This window comes from Sander vitreus, chromosome 17 (genome assembly GCF_031162955.1).
Source record: "Sander vitreus isolate 19-12246 chromosome 17, sanVit1, whole genome shotgun sequence".
In the NCBI taxonomy this organism is placed as follows: Eukaryota; Metazoa; Chordata; class Actinopteri; order Perciformes; family Percidae; genus Sander; species Sander vitreus.
The window spans coordinates 9346226-9372239 of NC_135871.1; the positions used below are offsets into that span (position 1 = coordinate 9346226).

At 42.8% G+C, this 26014-nt stretch overlaps 2 protein-coding genes across 2 annotated transcripts; both read right to left on the bottom strand.

Moving 5' to 3' along the window:
- Positions 1-700: 700 nt before the first annotated feature.
- Positions 701-19994, bottom strand: mypn (myopalladin). Its single transcript, XM_078273125.1, has 20 exons — positions 19691-19994; positions 16934-18028; positions 11583-11758; positions 11432-11483; positions 10907-11318; positions 10729-10803; positions 10494-10635; positions 8853-8969; positions 7992-8772; positions 6129-7244; positions 5910-6042; positions 4863-4940; positions 3850-4071; positions 3608-3757; positions 3448-3521; positions 2109-2235; positions 1819-2026; positions 1529-1694; positions 1293-1426; positions 701-1182 (listed from the first exon to the last, which is right to left on the bottom strand). The coding sequence occupies exons 2-20, from the start codon at positions 18025-18027 to the stop codon at positions 1004-1006; spliced, it is 5436 nt and encodes a 1811-aa protein (XP_078129251.1). The 5' UTR covers position 18028; positions 19691-19994; the 3' UTR covers positions 701-1003.
- A 1624-nt stretch (positions 19995-21618) lies between these two features.
- Positions 21619-25751, bottom strand: cacul1 (CDK2 associated cullin domain 1). Its single transcript, XM_078273126.1, has 8 exons — positions 25020-25751; positions 24702-24828; positions 24441-24543; positions 24255-24350; positions 23996-24098; positions 23631-23720; positions 21969-22107; positions 21619-21845 (listed from the first exon to the last, which is right to left on the bottom strand). Exons 1-8 carry the CDS (start codon positions 25405-25407, stop codon positions 21806-21808), a joined length of 1086 nt encoding a protein of 361 aa, XP_078129252.1. The 5' UTR covers positions 25408-25751; the 3' UTR covers positions 21619-21805.
- Positions 25752-26014: the final 263 nt, after the last annotated feature.

Sequence of the window (26014 nt, forward strand, 5' to 3'; positions counted from 1 at the left end):
TTCTTCAATACGTTTTCAAACCAACTCAAATTGATCTTAATCAAAGTTCATTATTAACCTCTGTGGGGTACATTTGACTTGTTGGTGTTAAAGCAAAGCCAAGGGTCAAAACAAAGAGCTTTTAGTCTCACCTGATTCATTCCTCATACATCTCAAAAGCAGATACAATCGAGATACACCTTTGTCAATAAAAGATGAATAAAATCACCTGAAAGCAACTATTAACCATGAATGAGAGACACCTAACTAACATATTAGTATTATGACTGTGTGCAGACACAGTGTGTTTGTTAAGTTGTACAATATTGCATCTTGTTGGCATGCATGCACATGAAAAAACATGGCGCAATAAAATATGAACCAGTGATGAACGTCAAGAAATGATTTAGGTAAATGGGGAAAGAATCCCACGTGGCTGGGGCCATTTAAATAAACTGCTCTTAATGGCACATTCAAATGTCCTTTTAAATATACTCTAAACTAGCTCTGGTTATTAACAAACAATAACTTAAAACTGCTTTTTATATAAACTTTAAAAGAATCTATTACTACCGGATACAGGTATATATATGATTTGCAATAAGAATAAGCAGTACTTGTACCACTTTGAGAATAGGACTAACAATTAAGAACAGATGTTTTCACCAACATTCAGCAACACTCACTATCGTAGCTAAATTTGATGTAAAAAAAAAAACCTGTCAGAGAACACTATTCAACTCCAATGATGGCTCATGAGCTAAGACTTTGCAAATCTGTTTTTTTTTTTTCTGTCATATGACTTGAGTAAATAGGAATGGTGGCAAACCCACTATCAGTGCTGATAGCTTTAACACAATAACTCTTTGCCATTCTACTCTGAGTGTATCACTTCAAATGCATCACACAATTCACATCGGCAATCGGCTCAGATCATCTTTCTCCTTTTAGCCCTCTACTGTTTGGACCTCAGGGAAGTCTTAGTGTGTGCCGGGAGAACTCTGACTGTCACCATGCTGCCGTTTCACAGCTCCTCACTCTCCAGCATGACCTCAGGAGGGGAGCTGGAGAACAGGATGGGGTTGGTCTCCGACGTGGGGAAAGCTGACTTGATGTCGAGGCCCTGGCCCGTCAGAGCTGCATAGCGGCTGCCTGTGCGCGGAGCCTTTTTCATGGGTGCAGGGATGCTCTGATGCCACTGTGCTGAAGGCGCAGCAGATAGCTCGTATTACTACTTTAGAGTGACAAGCTAACACAAACGTGCCACATTTCTTAACAGAGCTAATAGTTACACAGCTATACAGAATATTCACCATAGATATCAAGCCTGCAGGTGCAGGATACAATTCCAGCCTCGTTTTTTGCCGACACTGTGTACCAGCCAGCATCGTCCTTTGTTGTTGGCTGGATAAGGAGACACACATATCCTGTTGCATCCTGGGTCATGCTGAAATAAACAGATCATGGAGAATTCATTCATTTGAGACTTTTAAGTTGCAATACATGGTAGTGAAACGGCTACATGGACAGGCTCAGAACTCCTACCGACCTGATTCTGTCCTTAGTTTTAGGAATGGTGTCATTGTCTTTCTTCCAGAAGATGACTGGAGGGGGCATACCCACCACCCGACACTCCAGCCTGACTGGAGTCCCCTCAGGAATACCCATGTTCTGCAGCTTCTCCACAAACTGGGGAGGGTGCTTCATCTCTTTCTCTAAAGTGGACATGATTTGGATTACTGGAACTTTCAAACAGGCCATGGGACATCACACTAAAGTATTCAACTGTTTTGCATACGAGTAATTCATTCCTTTCCATTCATTGTATCCAGTCCTTACCCACAACATTCAGCTCTAGACTAAAGGAGCTCTGCCCTGCTTTGTTGCTTGCAATGCACGTGTATGTGCCGGCGTCATTCTGCGTCAGAGGATCAATGACCAGAGAATGGATGCCATTCTCCCGCACCAACATCTTGTGGTAAAGGTCTGGATAGATCGGCCTCCCGCTGACCAACCACATCAGCTCTGGGTTGGGGAGGCCGCTCACCTGGAAGACAACAACCGTTGAAAGTAAGGTAAGGGCAAAACATGCAATATGTTCGTATCACATGCCAGGACCTGCTGCCTACCTTACAGTCTAGTCTACACAGTCTTCCCTCGTGAGCCAGCATGTCCCCCGGAGCCTGGAGGAAATGAGGCCGAAAAAAGCGCTCCTCGGTTTGCTCACTTTCAACTTCCTGTATGCGGGCTCGCACCCTGTAAAACGTGAGCAGAGCATATTATGGGGCACAAACGCACTCTTTGACATAAATCCATGACATCTTTCTCATAGTGTATGTTAGCCTTTTAGTATAGTCTAGTGCAGAGCCTGTTTGGAATGATTGCTTGGTCTTTGGTATTGCTGCTGCTTGCAGCTTTCTTAAGAACCACACATCCAAACAACTTCACATTGACACCTTCCTTGAGTCCTGAGCAATACACCTGCCATAACATAGTGTAGTTGCGTCTCCTAGCAATGCTAGGGCATACGCGTCATTTGCTAACAGCTAGCTATTTGGGACCAGGCTATTTTTGGGAAGCGTTCATTCTGGAAGTTACACCGCTGACGCTTGAAATGTTTGAGTTTGCTACAATGTAACATCTCCGATCTCTCTCTCTTCATCTGTTCTTTTAAGTACTGTAGCGAGCGACGGAGAGCGAGCCGTACCAAGCATGCTGTTTTGGCGATTTAACAGTTATTAGTGGTTGCCTCTCAATTAACTGCACAGTGTGTACATAGTGGGTCCGTCCGTCTTTCCGTCCTTCAATTTTCTTGACAACCGTTCATCCCATCGACTTCACACTTGGCGGGTGTATTGCTGAGGACCCAGTGAAGTTCAGCATCGAGTACGAGCTCTTGAGATCTACGCAGTGGTGTAGTCTAATGTATTGTAGTGGGTATACTGTACTGTATATTGGCCAGAATCTGCATTTGGGGGAAGGGGGGGGCCATATCATAGTGTGGGGGTCTGGGTGTCCTCCCCCAGGGAAGTTTTGAGCATCAACGACTAATTTCTTGTATTCGGATACACTTCTATGCACCAATTCACGGGGGAAATACCTTTATTTAGCCTATGTGAAGAAGAAAAACACAAAATATATCAAAAATATAATGGACAGTGTGTCGTTGCATGTCAATGGGCATTTTTAAATGGGTATATGGACATCCTGGAGCTTTCTTAGTGGGTATACTGCGTATACCTGCGTGTCACGTAGACTACACCACTGGATCTACGGGACATATTTATTAGTAGCATTACAGACAGATAGACAGACAGACAAAGACGCCTTCTATTTTAGTTAGATACACATGATCACAAAACAGCATTATTGTCAGGGAGGACAATCATAATAATTAGCTGGTTCCTCATGCTGCAGAGGGATTCTTCTCACCTCTGCAGATCACACTGCACACTCAGTCCTGCTCACCTCTGAGAGTGAATAGGTGTCTTTCGGGGAGGTCCCGTTTGGACTATCAAATGACCCGAGCAGCTGATACGTCCCTGATGGTCATTAAATATCAAACATTAGTTTTTTTGCAGCTGGAGAAAAGGCGTTGACAGCATGAACAGGGAGTGTGGAGGATCACCTGTGGATTGGCTGCCATGACGGTGTAGTTGCCATCGTCGTCATTGGTCGTGGACTCTATATGTAGAGCACAGGTCCCATCCCCCTCTCTTATCTTCCTGTAATGGGTGTTCTTCCTCAGGACCTGCTTGCCATCCTTGAACCAGTAAACCTGATGAGAGACACAGCCGTGGAGGATAAATGTGAGGAATGAAAGTGACAGATCACGCTGTCATTTGTGCAGCGCAGTTATTGACCTCTCACCTTCGGAAAAGGGATTCCCACTACTTTACATGAGAAAGTGACAGGCACGCCTTCCATGGCTTTGAAGTTCTTCAGTTTCTTGTCAAATATGGGTGCGATGCATCTTCCTGTAGGGACGTCATCGTGCTGCACCTCATCGTCCGACTCCTCCACCGGCGTACGCTCCAAACGGAATTCGATCTCGCTCATAAGTCTCTGCTCAAAATTGGACACTTTGTACTCCTAGAAAAAAAATAGGAAAACCACCACATAAAATGAATCGCCACAGTCAACGTCGCATAACATCTGTCTTGTACACCGACACTTAACACACTCAGATAAGCAACAAATGCTCATGGAGAGGTATGCAATACTCAGAAACATGAGACAACGTGCATCCATTTATCATGTAGCAACTGTGGTATTAAAGTAACAAACTATGCCTCAAATTTCTAAACAAAGAGGTACAGATTGTGACTTTAAACCACTCGATGATGAGGATCATGCAGTGGCATCTGTCTGACGGTATCTTTCCCCGGTTGGTAAAACATTTTGCTCATCCAACCAAACAAAATAGGGCTGAAGGTAAAACAGAGAACAGAGGAAGATGAACTGCAGAGTTGAAAGACAAAAACGAGCAGGAGAATCTTAAAAACGGGTGAAATGTAAGGACAGTATGCAGTTTTTCGGTTTTGTTTTCCAGAAGTGTTGCGAAAAAGAAGGACTATGTCATGTTGGCCTTTTGGGAAAATCTGAAATGCAAACAGAAGGGGCTGCAAGCTTCAGTGGGGAAAATGTCAAATAAGTTAACTGAGAACTGGAGAATACAGCACTAAACCACAGTACACTTGTTACATTTCATTAGCTTAATGAATGCAAGTTACATATTAGTACACAAGCTTAAATTGCTTCATTAGAGAAATTAATTAACCATGGTATTTAGACAATGAAGTTACGTAATCTCGGTCTGAAACATTTTCATGGCCCATACAGCTTCGAGCAAAGCAGTGCTTGGGACGGGAAGATCCTTGTACCTCATCATAGTTAATGACAGTAGCAGGAATGTTTGGTCCAAGGGGTCTGCACGCTGTTTTCCCCTCATTACTCAGCTTCTATGAGACGATAGGGATGGATGATGAACACCAACGAAGACATACATACTGTACACACAAACATATACTCATGGAATAATGCACAAGCTAATTGTTAATGGCATGTGTATGTTGTTAAATCAACACCAAAGCACTTTTCCTCTTCGGTCCCCCTACAGGTAGGAAGCCGAATTGTCCATTATCGCTGTCGTATGTCTCATTCGAACTACAGATCCGCTACCCGATCTGGCAAACTTGCATAGTGCGGTTTTAGCCGATAGAAGGCCGCAAAGCGAATGCAGAAGTGCCGTTCACCCTGTTACGAGTCGATGAACCACTGAAACGATTTTGGAAACATTATTTGAAGGTACAAAAGAATCTTTGGTGTTGCTTTAAGCTACATGAACACACAGCAATGAATGACTGGGGATGGAATGATGGCTAATGCTCGGCTGATTCAAAGCGAGTTCCTCATTGCCTCTGAGTCAGTCAGGAGTGAGTGACTTCATGTCCCTTTATCATTTTACATTTTTAAATACCTTTTAAAATATCTACTTATGTATTCATCTCAAAATGAATACATTAGTAAAAACCTGGAGACAAGTGAGAACATTGTCATTGGTTAACATACAGTAAGCTTCATCCTTAAAAGAATTAAAAAAAAAAAAAAATAGATTGCAACAGTTGGTTAGTTAAAGATTTGTGATCACATACCTACATGTCAACAAACGGATCATTTATTGACATTTATATTCACACAGTAGTCTAATATCTAACTGAGCAGGGATGCAATGGAGGCTCAAATCCACTTTATATTTAAAGAATCCAGCAGACCCACCTTTGGCCTGAGCTTTATCTTGTGAAAATATTTTCTGTTTATGCAAGTAGTAGTTTGCATTATTATATCTATTCACCACTACATCACTGTGATTAAAGCAGTCACAAAAGGAGAAATCAAGGAGAGCTGCAGAGCTGGAGACTACTTAGTACCTGTTGATGTGCAAACTGTGCAGTGTCATCTTTAAAGCGAAGCTTTTTTTCAATGTCTTGGAGGAGAATTTCTCTGCTTCCGCGAATGTCTTCAGTTGACGGGAGGCGCACCTTTGGTACGTTCTTTTTGAGCCTGAACATACAGAAGGGGAAAATGTATTAGAGCATGTGACAGTTCAGTAATCTCATGAGCATTGTAGTATGTCGGAGTGGGCGTACCTCAAAGGAGCTCCCTTGGGCAGGCCCATTGAGTTGGTGGGCTGACTCTGGGGCAGGGACGGCAGGACAGAGCTTAGGAACGCCACCGGGTTTTGAATGGGGCTCGGTGTGGAGCTGCTGGAGGTGGGAGAGGAGGCCTGGGGAGGCGACTGGGCTCGAATGGCGAACATGCTGTTCAGGAATGGCGGAGACACCGGTGTGGGAGAGGACACGAGGGAAGGAGGGCTTGTGGGAGACGTGAGCACCCTCGTTGGGAAGATCCTGGGTGGCGGGGAGAATGGTGGGAGAGTAGGAGAGCTGGCTGCAGAGGAGTGGAGCTCAGCGGCCAGCTCTTGGAGCAGAGGAACTGGTGATTCGGTTGGGGAAGGACTCCTGACTGGCGAGAAGGCCTGAGCAGCTATGAACTCTTTAGGCCGGGTGTAGTTGAAGGTGTGGGAGGTGGCCGTGAGGTTCATGAGGGAGGCGTGGGTGCTTCTCAGTAGTGGAGCAGGAGATGTGATCTGCTGCAAGGCCGGGGTTGGATCTGTAAGGGCTGTGCTAAGCTTTGGTGCAGGTGGAGAGTAAAATTGGGGTGTAGGTGCAGTTCTGGCCAGAGCTGCAGGGGACAGGTTGAGATGGGAGGCATGGATTGTGTTCATCTGGGTTACAGGAGCTATACTGAGAGGAGGAGCTGTTTTCAGGTGTGGGGCAGGTGGAGGGGAGGTCACCAGGGAGGAAGTCTTTAGCTGAGGAATCGAAGGAGGCGAGCTCAATGGAGAAGTGTTGAGACGAGGTGAAAAGGCGGTGCCGAGTGCTGGAGCAGAGCTCAGACAGGGAGCAGGGGGAGCGGTGGTCAGTGGAGGTGCAGAGGAGGGCGTCTGCTGAAGGGGCGCTGTGGTGTTCAGGTAGGACTGGAAAGGTGGTGGATGGGGTTCACCTTGCATTCTGGGTGACCACAGCAGACCTTCATTGGAGCTTTGGACCTCGGGCTGGATCTGGATCTGGAATTGGGGCTGGGGCTGGGACTGGGACTGAGGCTGGGGCTGGGGCTGGGTGTGGGTTTGGGTCTGAGGCTCAGGGTCCTGCTGCTGCTCCATGAGGACCTGGTTGTGCAGAAGCTGGAGCTGGGCTGGGTCCCTGTTGATCAAAGCAAAACTAAAGTTAAAGCCAAACCAAAAAATGACACTATACATGGTGAAAATGAGAGCGGCTCAGTGCTCTGCTCCCATAAATTAAGTCCACGCTGTAAACCCCAGCAGGAAGGAGCCAAAGTCAGCATGAAGAATACTCTGCCCTTTTATGGGCTACCAACAAGTAGCCTACAAACAAAATACTGTCCAAGCTCTAGACACTTTCTGCATTCATTCTAAACAAGATGCTCTCTTTTTAATTCATCATCAAATTGCTGCAAATTCAGTTTGATTAAAAACAATACAGGAGAAATGGTCATATTTATTTGTGTTTTAAGCCTAAGACGTACAAAAACACGTCGTAATCAGCTCATTAAACCATGCAAGATTTCATTTACAGTATTGTCTGAAATATTAGATGAATATAAACGGTACACTTACAAATAGAAAATGCCATCCTTTGTTTTGGAAAGCCGGAAGGTCCACATTTAAAGTCTGCATGCATTCACTTATGAATCGCAACTGATTACAGCTGCTAGTTGAGCCAGAGAAGGAGGAACCTCCCACCTCTCAATACAGCCCATCAAATTCACTTTGATGCAGAACAAACTGCGGACACAGTTTAGATAACCCATTTACAAAATCTCTTTTCCTCATACTATACTGTTGCAAACCATTCTGACAGCCTTGTTAGCAATTGTGACATTTCTGAGACTCATCTGCTTGTTCTGGTTTTTGCATTTGCTCTACTCACAGTTTAGGTTTAGCCAGCACTGGCGGTGGTTCTTTGTTGAGTGACATGCTGGTGTCTTCATCAAACTGACTGGATGTGTCACTTTGTACATCCTCCTCATCCTCAGGCAATTTGAAGTGCACACGCAGGCCGACTCTGGAGCCGGTGCGTGGGACTTTGTGGTTTGTCTGGGTGCCTGTCTTTAGGCAGGAGTTAGGAGGGGGATCAGGGAGAGGCACCACAATGAGACTCCCATTCTGATGGTTTGGGGTCCCCTTAACTTTTGGGCTTGTGTCAGGCGATGTCACCGAAGGTGTGGACACGTCCTGCTCAGCTGAAGTCACAACCACGCATTGAGAAGTGAAGGGTTTTAGGTATGAGAGCACCTGTCCGCCGCTCAGTGGTTCTGGACGTGCTCCACTGGATCCAGAAGGGTTCTGGTGGAGGTAGAGAGGATCTAAGTTTGGGGAGCTGGTGCTGCGAGAGTTGAGGCAGGAGCTGCTGCTGCTCAGGCTGGAGGGTTCCAGACTGGGTAGACTGGTGCGGAGGGGGTCTGGACGCAACATGCTGGAGCCATGGGGGTCCAGACGGAGGGTGCTGGTGTTCAAGGGGTCCAAGCGTAAGGTGCTAGAGATGAGCGGCTCTAAGCGAATGGTGCTGGAGTGGGGCTTGATGCTGTTGGTCGCAGTAACCCCCGGTTGGGAGTTTACAGTGGGAGCTGATGAAGGTTCTTGGATTCGATTGGGCTCCACTGTCAAACTGCTGAAAGGCCTCACGTGGTTGTTGTTGTTGCTGCCATTGCCTGATGAGAATCCGAGAGATATGAATATTTTCCATGTACTTTTACAAGAATACATGATGAAAGTGAAACACAAGTGTTACCTTTGACCCTCAGTGTAGCAGCGCTGGACACGGTTCCATACTTGTTGCTTGCTGTGCAAGTAAACATCCCTGAATCTTCAGGAAAGACCTCAGCAATGACCAGAGTGCATATTTCCTCTAGAGGTAAAAAAAAGAAGAAAAAAAAAGAAGTGATACTCACATGATAAAGTTGGTTTGGTATGACTGCATCATATTAACTTCTTTACTAGAAAGTCTTAATATACCGAGGAAAGATACAGTACATGACTTGTTTGTGTCACTAGGGCTGAGAGTCTATCTGCAGCAAAGGCAGGTTGAAGTGATCTGCCATGGTGGTTTGATACAGGATTAGAGACTACCTTATATGGTCCAGAGTCAGGGAAAAGCAGCTCTGGCTTATGTACAGAAGAAGAGCAGAAGCCTTCGCCAAGGACTGTAAACACTTCAGCAGATGAATATGTACACACTGTGTTTTTGACTGATGGTGATTTATAATGTTCCTGATTCCGCTAGAGATCTGGGCCTTTAAAACGGAAACAAGTACCCAAAATGATCACTGATCATGTACCACAATCAGTTGCTGCAACATAACTTTTATTTGTCATTTTTTAAATTTCCTTTCAGAAATATATTTAGTATATGATGCTGAATTTCACATTTCAACACTTTGTTTTATAAGAGGACACCATTTACAGTATTTAAAGCGTATACATTTATGCGTGTAAACACATACATAACTGGAAAATCTTTTACAGCAATATCAACATTTCTGAGCTTTTTCAGTTTAATAAAATTTCCCCCATTTGGACAAGATTTGATTGAAAACATTTTTTAAGTGAAAGGATTTTATGTTTTTTGGTCTGAGGAAATATTCTCAGTAGACCTAATCATTATAAAATTGCTATCTCGATTCACCCTGTTCACGATTTAATTTTTAAATAACTTTTTTTGTTGATTTAAAAAAAAAAATATATATATATATAATAATAATAATAATAATGATAATAATATATATATATATATATATATATTTTTTAATGACTTCGATTCTCATTTAATTTTACGAGCCGACTGCATCCCAAACACTACTACTTTCTTCTGTGTTTTAAACATACACTGTATAAAAATAGACTGTATAAAATAGGTTTTAAAGCACTCCCAAGCGCTGCAGTGCTCTCCCTTCTCTTCATTATAGCCTCTATGTTTACAGGCTTGTGGTGATGCGCAATGTGCTATAGGTGCCAAAAAAAAAATCTATGTTTGGTACTGCCAATTTGTTTTGTCATGGTTCATGTGTGCAATAAACATTACACTTTGTGAGAAAAAAAAATCGTGGCAGAGAATTGTGATATGAATGCTAAGCTAAAAAACATTTTGATTTATATTTTCCCCCGAATCATGCAGGCCTAATTCTCAGTGGACATACAGTACACTAACAGCCTTTTGAAGCAAAGGGTAAATGTTAAAAACTCAGTTTAATTTGATGGCTCTAAAGTATACAATTAAGTCTTACAATCTCAAACTCATATTCTTTATGAAACAAGGCAGGCCAACTCTGGCTGCAGCATATATTCTGAAGACACAAAGCTCACAAAAAAAAAAATACACAACACATTTGCACTTTCAATAATATCACAGTGGTGGGGCAGCAGCAGAGCTTACTTTTCTGCAGGATCCTGAAATCAGGAGAGTCCTCTATGATTTTTCCCTCTCTGGACCAGTCCACTCGAGGTGACGGCACCCCTTTGACGCGGCACTCTAGCACCACCAGCTGGCCTTCTGACGCAAGGAGGTCCTGCAGGCTCTGGTGGGACAAGACAGTGTGTGTGTGTGTGTTACATCAATAAACACATAATCGACAGCAGCAGTATATACATCCTTTTGAGAATGACTATACCTTTGTGAATACAGGGGCAGCCATGATAGGTTGGCCGTTCAACCCTTGTGGATAGTTGTGGTTGGAGGTTTGATTCTGAAGATACCAAACACACAGGGGACATGTTAATTAACCCCCACCCAAAAAATGTATCATTGAACAACAACTATAGAGGAAGGCAGTGTTTCTGCTCTTCTACCTCAGGTTGGGGTGTTTGTGTTGAGTGTAGAGGCAGTGATGTCGCTATGGCTGCAGCTGTCTGCACCGGCAGCAGTGTGGATGTGACAGATGTTGACACCTCCTGGGCTTCTGAAAGTGCTGTATCGCCTGGTGACAACGTAGGAAACACCTGCACGGGTGACACTGTTGCCTCCTCCTGAGCAGGGGGTGCTGCGGATGCCACGGATGTTTGAGAGGGATCGGGGGCTGGAAGTATGGTGGCTGATGTCCGGACAGGTAGAAGAGGTTCTGGGATTATTTGGTTAGTTGGTGCAGAGGAGAGCTGCTCTGCTGGCTCCTCGGTGGCTGCTGCAGGTAGGGATGACAGAGAGTCTTCCTCTTCTGCAGAGAGAGTTTGGCTCGATGTTGGAGGTAAAAGTTTCCTCTGCAACCTTTGAAAATCACAGAAGGAAGAAAGTCATTTAATGTTGCAATAAGGTAACCTAAGGGCCACATGAGTTATTTTTTGGACGTGACTCTTAATGACAATACTGTAGAAACTCACTGGGCTACATGTTCAATGTGCTGTTCCCCCTCAGAATCCGAAGAGGAGGCACCTGTCGGTTTGATAAAAAAGAAAAGGGCACACACTTGGGTCACCAACAGTGTTTCCCTGAACTGTAAAAGTGTCAATAACAAAGAAACACAAGAATCACCTTCGACATAGATCTCAGCTGATGTGGAGTCAGTGCCATAGAAATTAGATGCGAAGCAAGAGTAGCGTCCAGTATCTTCCTCGAAGGCCTCCGCGATGATCAGAGAGTGCAGCTCGCCGTTGGTGATGATCTGAATATCAGGGCTGTTCTCCAGCTCCTTGCCCTCACAAAACCACCTATGATTAAACATATACATCAAAGTGCTCAGGACACCTTAGCATTGTAAACTTCTTTCCAGTGCTTGTATTTTCTAAAATTATATTTTCAACGATTTCCTGTTATTAATTAAAGCATGTTTGAGGAAATCACCTTTGTGTAAATTGTGTACTTATCAGCTTTAAAAGGTACCATATGGAGTTATGGACCACTAGTAGCACTATGGCGTGATATCTTTATGAGTGAGTCTCTCATGTATGCGTATGCGGGCGGCAGTAGAGAAAAATACTTCTAGGTAAACATTGATGTAAACCATGCATAATTTGACATATTAAAAAAAGTCAGCTTTGCAAATATTTTATAAGGAAGGATATGCATTTGTTAAGACCGTAAGGTTGTGTTTTGGTGAGAAACAATGAATGTAAACATAAACCCCACAGGGCACCTTTAATGGAAGGCCAAAGTTTATAATTCACATAATTTCATATTCATTCAAACACTCAATGACAGCTTTCCTTTGATTTGTCACTTGTCTGTAACATTACACTTTTTTTTTTTTCAGCAAGTAATCTACTTCTATTTCCACTTCCACAGTGATAGTACAGTTATGTGACTTAACTATTATTAGAGTAGGATATTCTAAGACTCTCCTGCCCTTGGTTTTATTATTGTCTTGTCTTTTTCCTTCTATTAAAGTGTTCATATTATGCTCATTTTCAGGTTCATAATTGTATTTAGAGGTTATATCAGAATAGGTTTACATGGTTTCATTTTCAAAAAACACCATATTTTTGGTGTACTGCACATTGCTGCAGCTCCTCTTTTCACCCTGTGTGTTGAGCTCTCTGTTTTAGCTACAGAGTGAGACATCTCACTTTTGTTCCATCTTTGTTGGGAGTCGCACATGTGCAGTATGTTTGTTTACTGTTTGGAGCAGTTTGTGAACAGTGTTTTCTGTTGGAGATGGTAAGATGTGCGGTATACTCGCCGCAGCCGACCTGTCTCGCGCCAGTGTGACGTCATGGGAGCACCGTAACTATTTACAGTATACTCGCGCGTGGTGGTCGCGACACTAGTTGCAGTCTTTTCCTGAACAGAGGTGTCACCACTGAGAAAAGGCTACCGACTTTGCTATATCTACGCACTAGAAGAAGAAGAAAATGGTAAACAATGGCAGAACTGGCAGCAGCATTGACGTCAATGTTTCGATTTGATTCGATGACCTACTTCGTCGGATCAAGCCTTTCATTCACCTTAAAATAACTCATCTTAACCCAGTAAGTTTACAAGAGAGACTTGCAGTCACTCTGAGAGTCCTGGCATCCGGTTACCCTCGAACTCGTCCATGCTTCCTGTTTCCGCTTTGTCGTGCACCGCTGAAAAAAAAAAAAAGAGTGGTGCATGACCTCTGGTTGCGCAGTTAAAATCCTGGTGCGCCAGCGAGATCTATGTCATTTTGACATCACACTGGTGCGTGGCCGGTCGGCTGCGGCAACTGTAAAAAGGCCTTAAGTCCCTTTGGGGTGGATTTTGGGCTTTTTCACTTTGTAAACCTATAACGTGCACAAAAAAGATATATAACACAATAAAGGAAAGGGGAAAAGCCAAAAAGCATAATATGAGCACATTGACCTTCTGACACCATTTCTATGAGGCTGGTACCACATGATGTCTCATTTCCCTAATAGTGCCTCTGGCTTGGTGCCATTCAGTAGAGTTATGCAGGCCAAGAGAAAAATGTTTTGATGTGCAAGCCCTATCCCTTTCACTGTAGACACGAAGCAACGCCAGCGTGCCAGTTTAGAGGCCGCTTCAATGCACTGTTGATGTTATGAAGATGAGGCGCACAAAACAATTGATCACTAGGCACCTAGTGATGTGTTAAGTGTATGGACTTTACTATCAAATCAACATTTTGTTGTTGCCTCTGCTATTGAAGGGAAAAATGGGGAGATGAAATGCATCATAGGTCCCCTATAGCCAATAATCAATATTGTAATCTATAATTTTATGCTGTCAAATTTATAAATGGGCGTAAATCATATTAAACATGATAAATGACAAGAAAAATATCCACCCTGGCTAATATTACATACCATGCATTAGTCGCATCCAGTACATTAGAGTTGCAGTTGGCAACAGTCTATTTATTTATTGTAGAACTCTCTCTCTCTCTATATATAGCAAACCTATGTTTTTTTTCTGTCCTGCCAAGCAACATATGCAGCCGCCTCTACGTCAAAGCACATCTATTTTGAGCAGATGAGCTCTTGATGCTTTATAAAAATCCAGCCAATAAACATACAGGGATGAAGTGATGTGTTACTCCCTGGCAGGACGTCATCATACAATCATAAATCACATCCAGGGCTTTCACCAGGCTCATGGATCACATAACACTTTTTTCAAATACATATGCAGCCAATTACACTATTAGCTGAATATATCCCGAACTCCAGACTTCAACAACAATAAACAAAAAGTGTTCCAAAAAGCAGTTTACACAAAAACTCATTCCTAAAAACACAAATTAAGCGCCCCATTGCTTTTCAACTATCTATGGAAAGGAATTCATTTAAGCTTTTGGTATTTAAAAACAAAATCCTGGTGTAGTTTCCAGTGAAAAGCTACACTGAAGATCTGTACCCGATACACTCGCTGGAATGTGCTGTCAATGTTCTGCCTGAGGCGAGGCTATGTCATTTCTAATGAGTAAGGGTCTAAATTGAAAGCATGAGTAGTAGAGGAGGTGGCTGATCTGTGAGGCAAAGACCCTGCTCGCTGCACCTGTCAGGGCTATTTTACCTCTGGACTTCAGAACCAGAGAGGAGATTCCCTCTGGAGCCTGGGAGCTCTGACTGGCTGACCCAATCACATACTCATAATGCTAAACATAGACTCAGTATACACACAATGCTATACCCTGACACACCAGAGACACTACACCATTGCAAACTAATGAGAAAGATGAACCTGACAACTCTATTTTGACTCCTAAAGGCATACTCACTAACCCAGTAGCTGCAGGAGAAACAAGCACAAACATCCCATTAAAGTCAATGAAAAAGTCTTAGGTTGATCAAAATCAAATATTCTTTAAGTAGAAACCACTGAAACAGAACTCAAATCTTCAGACTTGTACTTTTGTAAGACACCGAGACCAAACAAACAAACCATATAAAGATATGGTGAAGCAATGACGGTATGAATCATCTTACCCAACTCTTCATGCTTCTGTCAACAGCTCAGTAGGTTCCATTATCAGATGGGACTACGGCTCGTAGTGCCAGTCCAGTCTAAAAATGGCAGAGAGCTACATTCTTCATGGACACGTTTATGTTAGTAGCTCAACAATGTTCAGTAGGACCAACAAGCCCATGCCCCCTATAGTCTGAAACCTCAGCTTCACTTAGATTTAAGGCTTTGTTGTCCTGGGAGTCCAGCCGGGGTTTTAAAACATATCTAACAAACAAAAGTGCCATAAAAACAGCAAAACACAAGCATTAACAAGAGTGTAAATTGGTAAGTACCACCACGTTAGTCCTTAAAATGTATTCTGCTTTACTCCGATACCAAAGGCACTTAACTGAATGCAATGGGAGGTGTAAATTCCTGTCCTACTTCGGCACATTTTGACTGTAAATGGTCATGAATTATGGCCCCCTAATTACAATCTGATGATATTCTCCTTAAGAATGATAGGAAGCCAAATGTAATTATCATTTGTCCCAGACGTAACCTTCTCTCACTCACACACACACACACACACACACACAGCTGTTGGCTATCATCACATGTCACTTCTGTCTGGATCCCCCCCAAGAAAGAAAAAACATTCATCTAAACTCACCCTTCTCAAACACTTTGTAATTGTTCAGATTGTCTGAGGTCCAGGCACAGACATGGCTCCATCTTTAACACAATGTACACACTAGATCATACTGAATGATACTGATACATTTTTGAGGCTGATGGATACCCATATGAGTATTTGAGAGTTCAAAAATCTAATAACAATAAATTGGCCAATATATACTGTATATTTGAACATAAATGCATAAGAAACACAATTATTTTCTAGATGCCTTAATTTGGTTATTTAAGAATATAGACAAAGATAGATGCTAAGTGGGACACTTTACAGTTAAAACATAAACTCATTGGTGTTCTCTGGTGGACAGACTGACAGTAACACTGTCATTACCTCAAACATATCTTTGGCACTTAGTCTACTGCAATTTCTTGTTACATATTAGCAGACATAGGTGGCAATACCTGTACATTTATTAAGTCAATATTGGAAGGTAATATTGGGCTCTGGTATACACCCTGTATTTCTGTATAAGGCAATACGGTTTTAAAATGCTTTCATCTTCATATATGTATATACATATATGACACATCATACAAAGTGCATTTTCTATGTCAGCAAGCAATAAATGTAAAAGTAGCAATACTGAGAAACATAAGTACTCCATTACAAGTTAAAGTCCTGTGTTAAAAATGTCCCTTAAGTAAAAGTATGAGTGGTATGGGCAGTATTATGAGCAAAATGTGCCTACAGTATGAAAAATAAAAGTATTAATTCAGAAAAAAAAAGCATAATATTACATATTATATGATTGGATAATGATTACTGATGTATTAATGTGTTTTTGTTGTACTGTTGAAGTCATTTGTCTAGTTAGTAGACTTGTTATATACCATTGGATAAATATGCATTATATATTTAAAGATCATCATGTGTTTTGTTTGTAAAATCTTAATATGTAAAGTAACTAGTAACTAAAGCTGTCAAATAAGTGCAGTGGAGTAAGCAGTACAACAGTCCTCTCTGAAAAGTGGTGGAGTAGAAGTACAAAGAAACATAAAATGGAAATACATAAAGTACAAATATCCCAAATTTGTAATGAAGTACAGAACTTGAGTAAATGTACTTAGTTACATTCCATCGCTGAGTAAAAATCATGTCATGTCACCATTCCTTGCTGTGATTCCTTACTTACTAAACTCTTGTGAAATGTTGTGAATAAACTGTGAAATCTCCACTGACTACCTCACAGCACATTGGCAAGTATTACTTTTTTTCAGTGAGACAAACGTAGACTCATTTTGAAAGGGCATGGAAGCAGAAACTCTTGCTGTACCTCCTGCAAACAGAGAAAGAAACAAATATCAGCACTTGTTTGCCTTACCGGACTTCAGGCACAGGGAGTCCTCTTACAATGCAGTCCAATTGGACCTTGCTGCCCTCTGGAACCTCCCTGCTTTTCAGTTTCTGGATGAAACAAGGAGGCTCACACGCAGGCTCCACTGGGTATGGAGTGTCTGTCAGGGCACAGCTTTCAGCCTCCTCCTCCACCTCCTGGGAAACACAGTCGTACTGCTGCTCAGTAATCCTGCTGTCCTGAAACCCCACATGCCCAATCCCAGAGTCCAGCTGGGCCTGTGGTTGGTGGCTAACAGCAGGGCTGGGTCTCTCCTTCTCCACCTCCACAGGCATGGCAGAGCGCTCCCTGTTGTCTGGGCCGAGGGGATAAACTGTCCCATCGTTCTGGCTCTTGTTCTGGTTCCTTGTCCTGTGGGATTTGCACCCTCTCGGGCGTACCCGTTTGGAGCTGTTGGCCTTGAAGAGAGCAGAGAGCTCCTCAATGAAGTCTGCTGCCTTGTTGAGGAACTCCTTCTTGGACTGGGTCTCCGGACCGTATGGGGCATTCCTCGCCGACCTGTCAACGTCGTTGAATCCCTCACCGGAGTCCCTTGTGTCCCTGATCATGTGTTCCTGCCGTGCGGATGCTTTGTGCAACTTTCCGTCTGATGCGAGTGTTGTGTGGGTTGCTGGCAGTTCTTGGAGTTCAGGGGCTGGCTGGCTGAAGGGCCCAGTGGAGGGTGCGGCAAAAAGAGCAGAAGAGGGGCTGGCAAAGGGAACAGATGGGGGTTCAGAGGAAGAGACTGAGGAGATCTTAGAGGGGGTTGATGCCTTGAGATGGGCCTTGACCTCTGCCCTCTCTTCCCGAGGCTCATGTCCGATGGCCTGGCGGGCCAGGTTCACACTCTTATCCAGCTCCTCTTGGCTGAGGAAGGCCGAGAGGTCTGGGAATTGGGGATCACTGTGGCCCACAGAGTCCTCAGCCTTGCCTTTGAGTGACCTGTAGATCTGAAGGCGTGAGGAAGAAGCGTCCGAGCGGCTCATCTCGCTGTGGCGCTGCTGGGCTCTCGCCTCTGCCAGGTAGCTCTCTCTTAAGAGCTGAGACAGTGACGGCGGCTGGTCAATGTTGTTCTCCTGCATGCTGTGGAAATATCCCCAAACTATTCAATTACATTACACACGCAAGTATTTGTGTGAAAAAAAAAAAAATACTTCTCACTTTAGTGCTGACTATTTCCCATCACATAGGTTTTTAGAATGATTTCCCACAACAGTCCATTTCCACTGCATTATGACGCGACAAAAAATAAAGTTAACTAAATGTTCACTGTAATGGAACATCACTGCAAGTTCATTTTCATACAGCACTTAAAATGACTGAAACCAGTGGCTGTATGGAAGATAGGACATCAGTCTAAAAACATACGGTATGACAAGCAGTAGAACTGAAACAATTAGTCAATTAACCAATTAGTGGATCAACAGAAAACGAATAGCAACATTAATTTCATTTTGAATGGTCAAAGACATTCTTTCCCGCAACAATGTACAGGATACACCTTCTTAAGTGTGAAAATATACTTCTTTTCTATGTTTTTTGTGATCGGGAACTAAATATCTTTGTGTTTTGGACTGTTTTTCGGACCGTCAAGCAAACAAACAAGACGTCCACGTCTGATATTTTATAATACAAACGATTTGTCAATTTATTGAGAAACTATTCGGCAGGTTAATCCCTGATCATTAGTTACAGCCCCTGAAAGAAGTTATATGAAGTATACACAACTACAGTATAATGAAAGTTGCGTATACTGTGCATACCTTCTTTTAGGGATAAAACATGCATGGCCCTTTCAAGTCACCGACATGTCTAACAGACCTTTAAATGACTAAAATAACTGAAGGAGAAATGACTAATGGTCAGAAGTCAATAACTCAAATTTTGTTTTGATCCCTTCACATATTTAACAGATATCTGACACATACAGTAAGGAGCTAATAAAAACATATACTGATATGCACCTTAGATATAACTCACATTAATATGACACTTGTAAAATATTTGGAGCAAAGATAGAACATTTAGAAAACTGAGACTGTAGTTAAATGCAGGGGATATGTGGTAAAAATAGTGGGTTTTTTTTATTTTAGCCTAATTTCAGCCTTCCTCTAGCCTCGACAGGGTTTCAGGTTCATGCACTGACACGGACGGGATACGGGCAGGCTTCCAACTCAGACCAACACTTAAATGACGTTTAGTCTTCGCACTTTTTGACACTAGGCATGAGCAAGTTATTGAATACAGACATAAGATAGGGTACACATATGCTACTGACACTCAAATCAGTGCAATTAAGAGGCAGCAATGCCCTTCCAGCAGACCTGAAGCTGCAGCTGTTGTGTACATTAATCCTTTGCAAACAGGCTCCAAGCGCACCGAGTCATATCTAATAATAGCAAAGGGTCAGTTTACATGAAGAAAATCAACACACACACACAAAGCAGTTCCCCTCATTCGGTGTGGCCTTGTTATCATGATTTTGATCAGCCACAACAATCATTAATCAAATGACACAAAGTATAATCATCAGAAATGGGAGAGAGAACAAACATTCACGGCCTGCACAGACTAACGGGCCCACACATCCAGGCGGGAAACTCACATCCAGGCAGGTTATGATAATTCAATTTAACATTTAAACCAAAATAGCTCGGAGATTTTCAGAGTCTAAACACAGGGTGAGGCAGATGCCAGTCAACAGCACACTGAACAACAATTCAATTAGGGGGTGGTGTGTTTTACCTTCAGAATAAACCCAGCTGGCCCCTGTGAAGGACTGGTAAATCCTCAGAGTGCACCTGTGCTCAAAGAGGGAGATTCCGGTCTTCCGGCGGCTGCCACCTGGGAAAATCTTGGACACAGGCAGCTGCCCAGCTTTCCCGGTTTTAATGTACAGAGTTCACCTTGGAGTTTACGGGAAAATATGGAGCCGAGTAGCTAGGGGAACCTGTCACCAGTACAAGTAGCAACATTTGTCAGTGCAGTAGTCGCAGGTTATTTTGGGGAGGCCCATGTGTCTGCATGTCGTCCCAGCTCATTGGCCGGGGGGGGGCATGCTGTAAAGGGATTCCTCCTCCAGTGGTCCGTCGGAGACCTCCATCCTACAGTCAGAATTAGAAGCCCCTTGTTGAGCCTCCTAGACCCTAACGTTAACATGGCAGATATACAGCAATAATCCATTTTCAAAGCTCTGTGTGTTACATTGTACATAGCATTTTATTTGTTTTAGAAAAAGAAAAAAGAAAAAGATTTAATCAAAATAGATTATTGGAACAGAATTTGAGCCAAGTGGAAGTTTATTCACAGTTGTTTAGTTGTTTTAACATGGATATTTTTGCAGGATGTAAAAGAGTGATATCTCAGCAAGTAACATAGTACATCCAGTGTTTGGCATCTGACTTTCTTCTGCTTCTTTAGGTTTGTCATAATGCCTACTTTAAGAAAACACTTTTCAAGACCCAGATTTAAAATCTTGAATAGTGAAAAACAAAAAAACCATCTCCGTGTCCCATGAATAATGAAATTAGTTTAGAGACAATGAGAACCATTTTCAAGACCCACAGAGGGAAACGAAAAGCAAGCCTGAGCATCTATTTACACTTAAAACAGTGTAAGACTTGTATCAAATACTAAAGTGAATTTTTTTAATTTTTTTTTTTAACAAAAATGCATCTGTGAAAAAAGCTAGTGTATACTGACCCTTATGCAAACACCAAAAATTATTTACATCATTATCAGGATATGCATGTTAGGAACATTCAATGCACAAATACGCCAGACTGAGGCCAAACAATATTGGCATTATCATTCTTTCTGTAAAATCCATGAAGCATCAGGTTTGATATATTTACAGTTTAAGGATGATTTGGGTTGGAAGTTGTCAAACAAACTAAAAGGGAAATAAGGAAATTGTCAAACACTATTCTGTGGTTGATTAAACTTTCTGGCAAACAGTGTAATGTCCTACATGGCAATCCCTGCCAATCCTACATGCAAGGCTAAAACAGACGAGGGATATTTAAAGTTAGAATTTGACTCAAGCCTAACAAACAGGTCAACTAAAGCTCAAAACGTGCTAGTATATATATAAAAAAAAAATAAAACTAAAAAATAATCAAATGGCTCAGAGTATACAACAATAACAATGTCTGCCTAAATCCAATGCAGTTTATAAAAAAAAAGAAAAGAAATTGCAAATCCTCTTTGGCATAACGGGAAAATACAATCCGGTTTACCAACACAGTAAAGGCAAGATGAAGAAGAGAATCATAGTTGAGGTCAATGACTTAGTTCCCCGTGTTCTCATTTATTTCCACACTCACTTGTGTTGAGTGACTGGGTGTACAGACACAGTGGGTGAAACTGAGGGAGTTGTAGTATTACCACATGGACAGTATTATTAGCAGCAATAGAAAGTCTTGATTAGCCCAGTCTATAAAAACCCCCCCAAAAAAACAAAGACACTTCCATGTTAAAGGTTAGGAATGAAATACTCATCATCAGCCTATCCCTCATTAGGATATCCGATCAGAAGGCACCATGGAGGCACTCTTCAAAATGAGGAGAACACTAAGAAACCCATCTCAGAGCACACGGCAGCATCCTACAAATACTGAAGCTGGATGCATCATAATCACACAGGAAAGCACCATAATGGAAGTCTGTGTGGGTTTTTAGTGCTGTAAGATTAAGCCTCTGCTCAACAACCCTTTTGTTGTTCACAGTGATGTGTGAGTCGAGAGAGATGAAACTGACACATTGTCAACATTGTACCTAGTGCAGTAGGCCAACTCGTGAGAAAGATGTAGGAGGCACAGTAATAGTTCTGCAACAAATCTGGTGACGCCGGCTCTGCTATCAGGAGTCATCGCTGGCCCGTTTGCGAGACTGGTCACCTCTGGAAAACAAACAAAAAAACGCATCGACATCAGTGATTCAAAGTGAAGGGCGTCAACTAAAAGATGCGTTTATATTTCAGACTGTGGCTAACTGAGACACTGACGCCTCAGGAAAAACAGACCGCGGAAATCCGTTCATGGAGAGCTCCATCTGTAACTTCTGGTCATGAGCGGCGTAGTCAGGAAGAAGAGACTCCACAGCAGGAGGGTTGATCTGGGGAATAAACCCAGAGAAGAGATCCGGGGCTAACTGGGCCCAGTCTGAAAGAGGAGACCAAATGAAACGGTAGAACACATGTAGTGCAGCTTATTCTGAAGGTGGAGGAAATAAACCAATATGTCGGTTTTGTGTGCTGTAGTCAAGGCAAAAAGATGACATTAGCTTGCAGCAGAGACGCACTTAAAAGGCAGAGTCCATCCATCATTCTTTTCCGTGTTTTTCAGCCTTTAGTATAAAGCAGTGACGTGGGTTACCACAGTAAGCTAATCAATAAGGTTATGAATAATTTGAATGCCTACTCTAGCCGAAAACGTTACCTGTGCTAAGTTTGGAGATACGTCACAGAAGCTAAGCAATGTAACAATGTAATGTAACTGCTGTAGACGCCACCTTTGGCAGTGCTAATGTTAGACCAGCAACTCCTGTGTTCGGCGAGGTGAAATTACTGTTTTCGTCAATGGAGTGTGGTGGATTTGAAGAGAGTGATCTAATGGCTTCAGTTCCCTGTCTGAAAGGGCTGTCTGACAGCAAGGTAAAGTGGTGGAAAATATTGTAAATATAGCATATAACTTCAACTTTTTAGGTGGTCCTTTTTTTTTTTTTTTTTTTTTTTTTTAGGTGGCAAATACGTTTCTGGTACCCCTTTCCACAGCAGTACATATCACTCTACTCAAAGCTACCAGACTCTGTTGACAAAAACAGTAAGTTTACCTCGCAGAACACGAGAGATGCTATCGCTGCCTCGTTTAATTAGTTTGTAGTCTCGCATTGCCAGACCTTCCTCCACAGCACTGTGGACGAGGGTCTGGTGAGTCCACACAGTATTCCGGGATGGGAGGAAAACGTGCTCTGGTTTATTGGCATTTCTTTAAAGCAATCACAATCGTCATGGGCGCCTCTGCTAAATAGCCTCGGGAAGGAACTTGTTTTGGTGGAACGCGTATACGTTCAAAAGTTGTTTTTAGTCGTGCACCAGAAAACTCATTTTGGACAGATAGTCTAGCCAGCTGTCTGGATTTACCCTGCAGAGATCTGAGAAAAGGTTAACCATAGTCCTCAGAAATCGACCGGAGTTTAAAATCAACACAACACAAGAAAGCCCTGGGTAACGGATATCCGGCCTAAATGAGTGAAATCCGGCGGAATTTCCTTCTGCAATGGAGCAATCCCGGAAGTGGAACGTCGTGGATATAGACTAGTTAGTTTGTGTTACTGTGCGACTTTCAGATCCGACCTAACGGGGCGTCCACAGCGGTACATTGCTTAGCTTCCTGTCTGCTTCTCCATACGTGGGTCCGTGCCAACCGCTACCCAAGTTACTATTCTGTACCAGTGAAGCAACATCATCATACAGACCTTAGTCAGGTCATGTGGGGAAACGTTTTTAGAAGGGCTCGGGAAAAACAGCATTTTGACGCTAAAACATACTCACTGACCAAAATGTGAATGTTCGGATTTGAATACTTACAGGTTCACAATAAAAACCTATCAAAATAATGGACTGGCCCTTAAAATGACATTAAAACAGACAATACAATCCTCAAAAACAATGAAAATAGCTCACCTGGACGGAGGCTGTAGAGGCCTTTAACCACACTGGCCATTGTAGATGGCTGCACTTGAAACGGCATGGAATGAGCTTTGATAAGAAGAGCTGAACAAGAAAAGAAGTAATTCAAAAGAAAAATATATTTAGAGTTGTTTGTGTTAGAAAGGAATGAAGTCTTCTGTATGTGCGGTTCACCACGTCCTGAATCAAAAATCCTGTGCTTTCCAGGATACGAGACAACAGCACAATGGGCTGAGACAAAACATCTGCCCTTGATATAACCAAGTGTAGATGACAGCTTTTGTTCACTATTACAACAGAGGAACAATTTTCAAATGGCATGACAGCCATCAGGGCTTCAAATGAAGGGATACACTCACGCATCAGTGTGTTCACATGTATTTCTGCGACGTGATCAGCAAACAGCTTCATCAGATCCTCCCTTAGGTCTCTGTTCAGCTTCGACTCGATGTAGAACTTGTTCTGAAAACATTGAACGTGAAAAAACAATTAATAGGAGGGTGACACCGTAGCACAGGGCTTATACTTGGTGGCACGGAATGCACTAGAAATTTCACCTAATATTCAAAGTTCTATGTTATCTTTACAACAGACATTTAACAAAAACAAGATGCCTACCAAGTACATAAATACAGGAACTATACATTGAAGAGAAGCTGTGTATTGCGTCAACGCAACATTAAAGTTCTCAATGAAGTCCTCAGGTGGACTGGCCTGGAAAACAATAATACAAGTGTTAGTCAATTTGGCTTCTGTATACTGTAGCCTATATAAAAATACCCTTGCTTATTTGGATTTGCTTACTTGTAGATGGGTGGAAACCTGTTCCAGGTGGTTTGTTATTTTTAATGTCAAATCATTGTAGAGCAGCTCTGAGTGCTGCTGGCAAACACACTTGTAGACGTAACTAGGAAAACAAAGCAAAGTAGAAACGCAGCATTTCAGTCAACTAAAAATGATCAGTGATGCACATGGCAACCTTATGGGGCTCGTCGAGGCAACAGACATCACAAACTGTAGGGAAATCTGGCCAGCTCAGGTGTGTGCTTACCTATATTGTCTTACCTGTATATCTGTGCATAAGAAACCGAGATGTGGTCCGTGGGATTCTGAATCAGAAGACGGTCAATTGCTTTCTCCAGGTTTGGCCAGTGGTTTTTCCGGTAGTCTTCTACAGCCATTGCATTCAGAACTGAGTGAAAAGAGAACTGGTCAGGTTTGAAATTATTTCAGGCACCTGATTCTGGCCTAACAGACCAACTGACGACTGTCTGCTGCCAGGAGCATCAGTGGGCACATATTAGTAATATTGCAGCAGGCCGAACTGCTGAGTGACTACAGGATATCAGGCCCTGCTGTCACAGTAATCTTTTGTCAACTTACGGAACTTGGAAGTAACGTTAGAATCGAGGGTGAGATTGCCCTCAACAGCGGGTGGCAGAGCCGTGCAGTCAGTCTCGCTGACTTCGCTGCTCTCGCTGCCTGAATCCGAGTCCATTAACTTTGACCCCACGGTGCTGCCGGACCACAGTTTCTCTCGTCGAGTCCCCGGTTCTCCACCCGGCACCGGTGGACCGGCAGGTTGCGGGACCGTTGTTACAACCGACAACTGGCTTCTCAGATAGGTGCGGACTTTATTATTATTATTACTACTACTACTACTACTACTACTACTACTGCTGCTGCTGCTGCTGCTGCTGCCGCTGCTCGCACAATAGTTGTGGTTATGGTCGTCTTTTATGTCCAAACTGTCATCTTCCATGGCTTCCATTTTCACAACCGCTTATGTGAGCTGAAGCCTGGCGTCACTACATAAACATTTCAGATAACAATTAGGGATAAAGTCAAAAACTGTCAGGCGTCTTTGGTGGTGTCCATCTCGTTTTTGCTGTTAACTGCATTTTACGACACGTCGTATAACGGGACAGCTGAGAGAAATCAGGGAAATGTAGTTCCAAAGACTTTAGCTGAATAAAGAAAGTTCCTATACCTCATGTATGGTGAAGTTAGTCAACAAGACTGTGTACAAGTGTTTAAAGACTAAATATTAATTAACAGACTTTTAACAGATTGACTAGGTTGGCATTACAGCTAAATTAGGTAGAAACCAATTATTACCGTACTAGGCATGCGCAGACTGACGTTGAGCAATGGCATTCCACAAACTTAGTACCCCGCCCCCCACCCCTCCGTCGACAACCTACTAACGTTAAATCCTTACAAATTGCACTGTATTGCTGTTATAAAGACACGTTTCTCCGAATAAAAAAAATGTTGAAATGTAACTCAGTCGTTGTTTCTCGTAGAAACCCTCTCACCCTTTAAAAGGCCCGTAAAGTTGAATGAGGAACTGTCAGGTGAGCCACGGGCGCTAGATG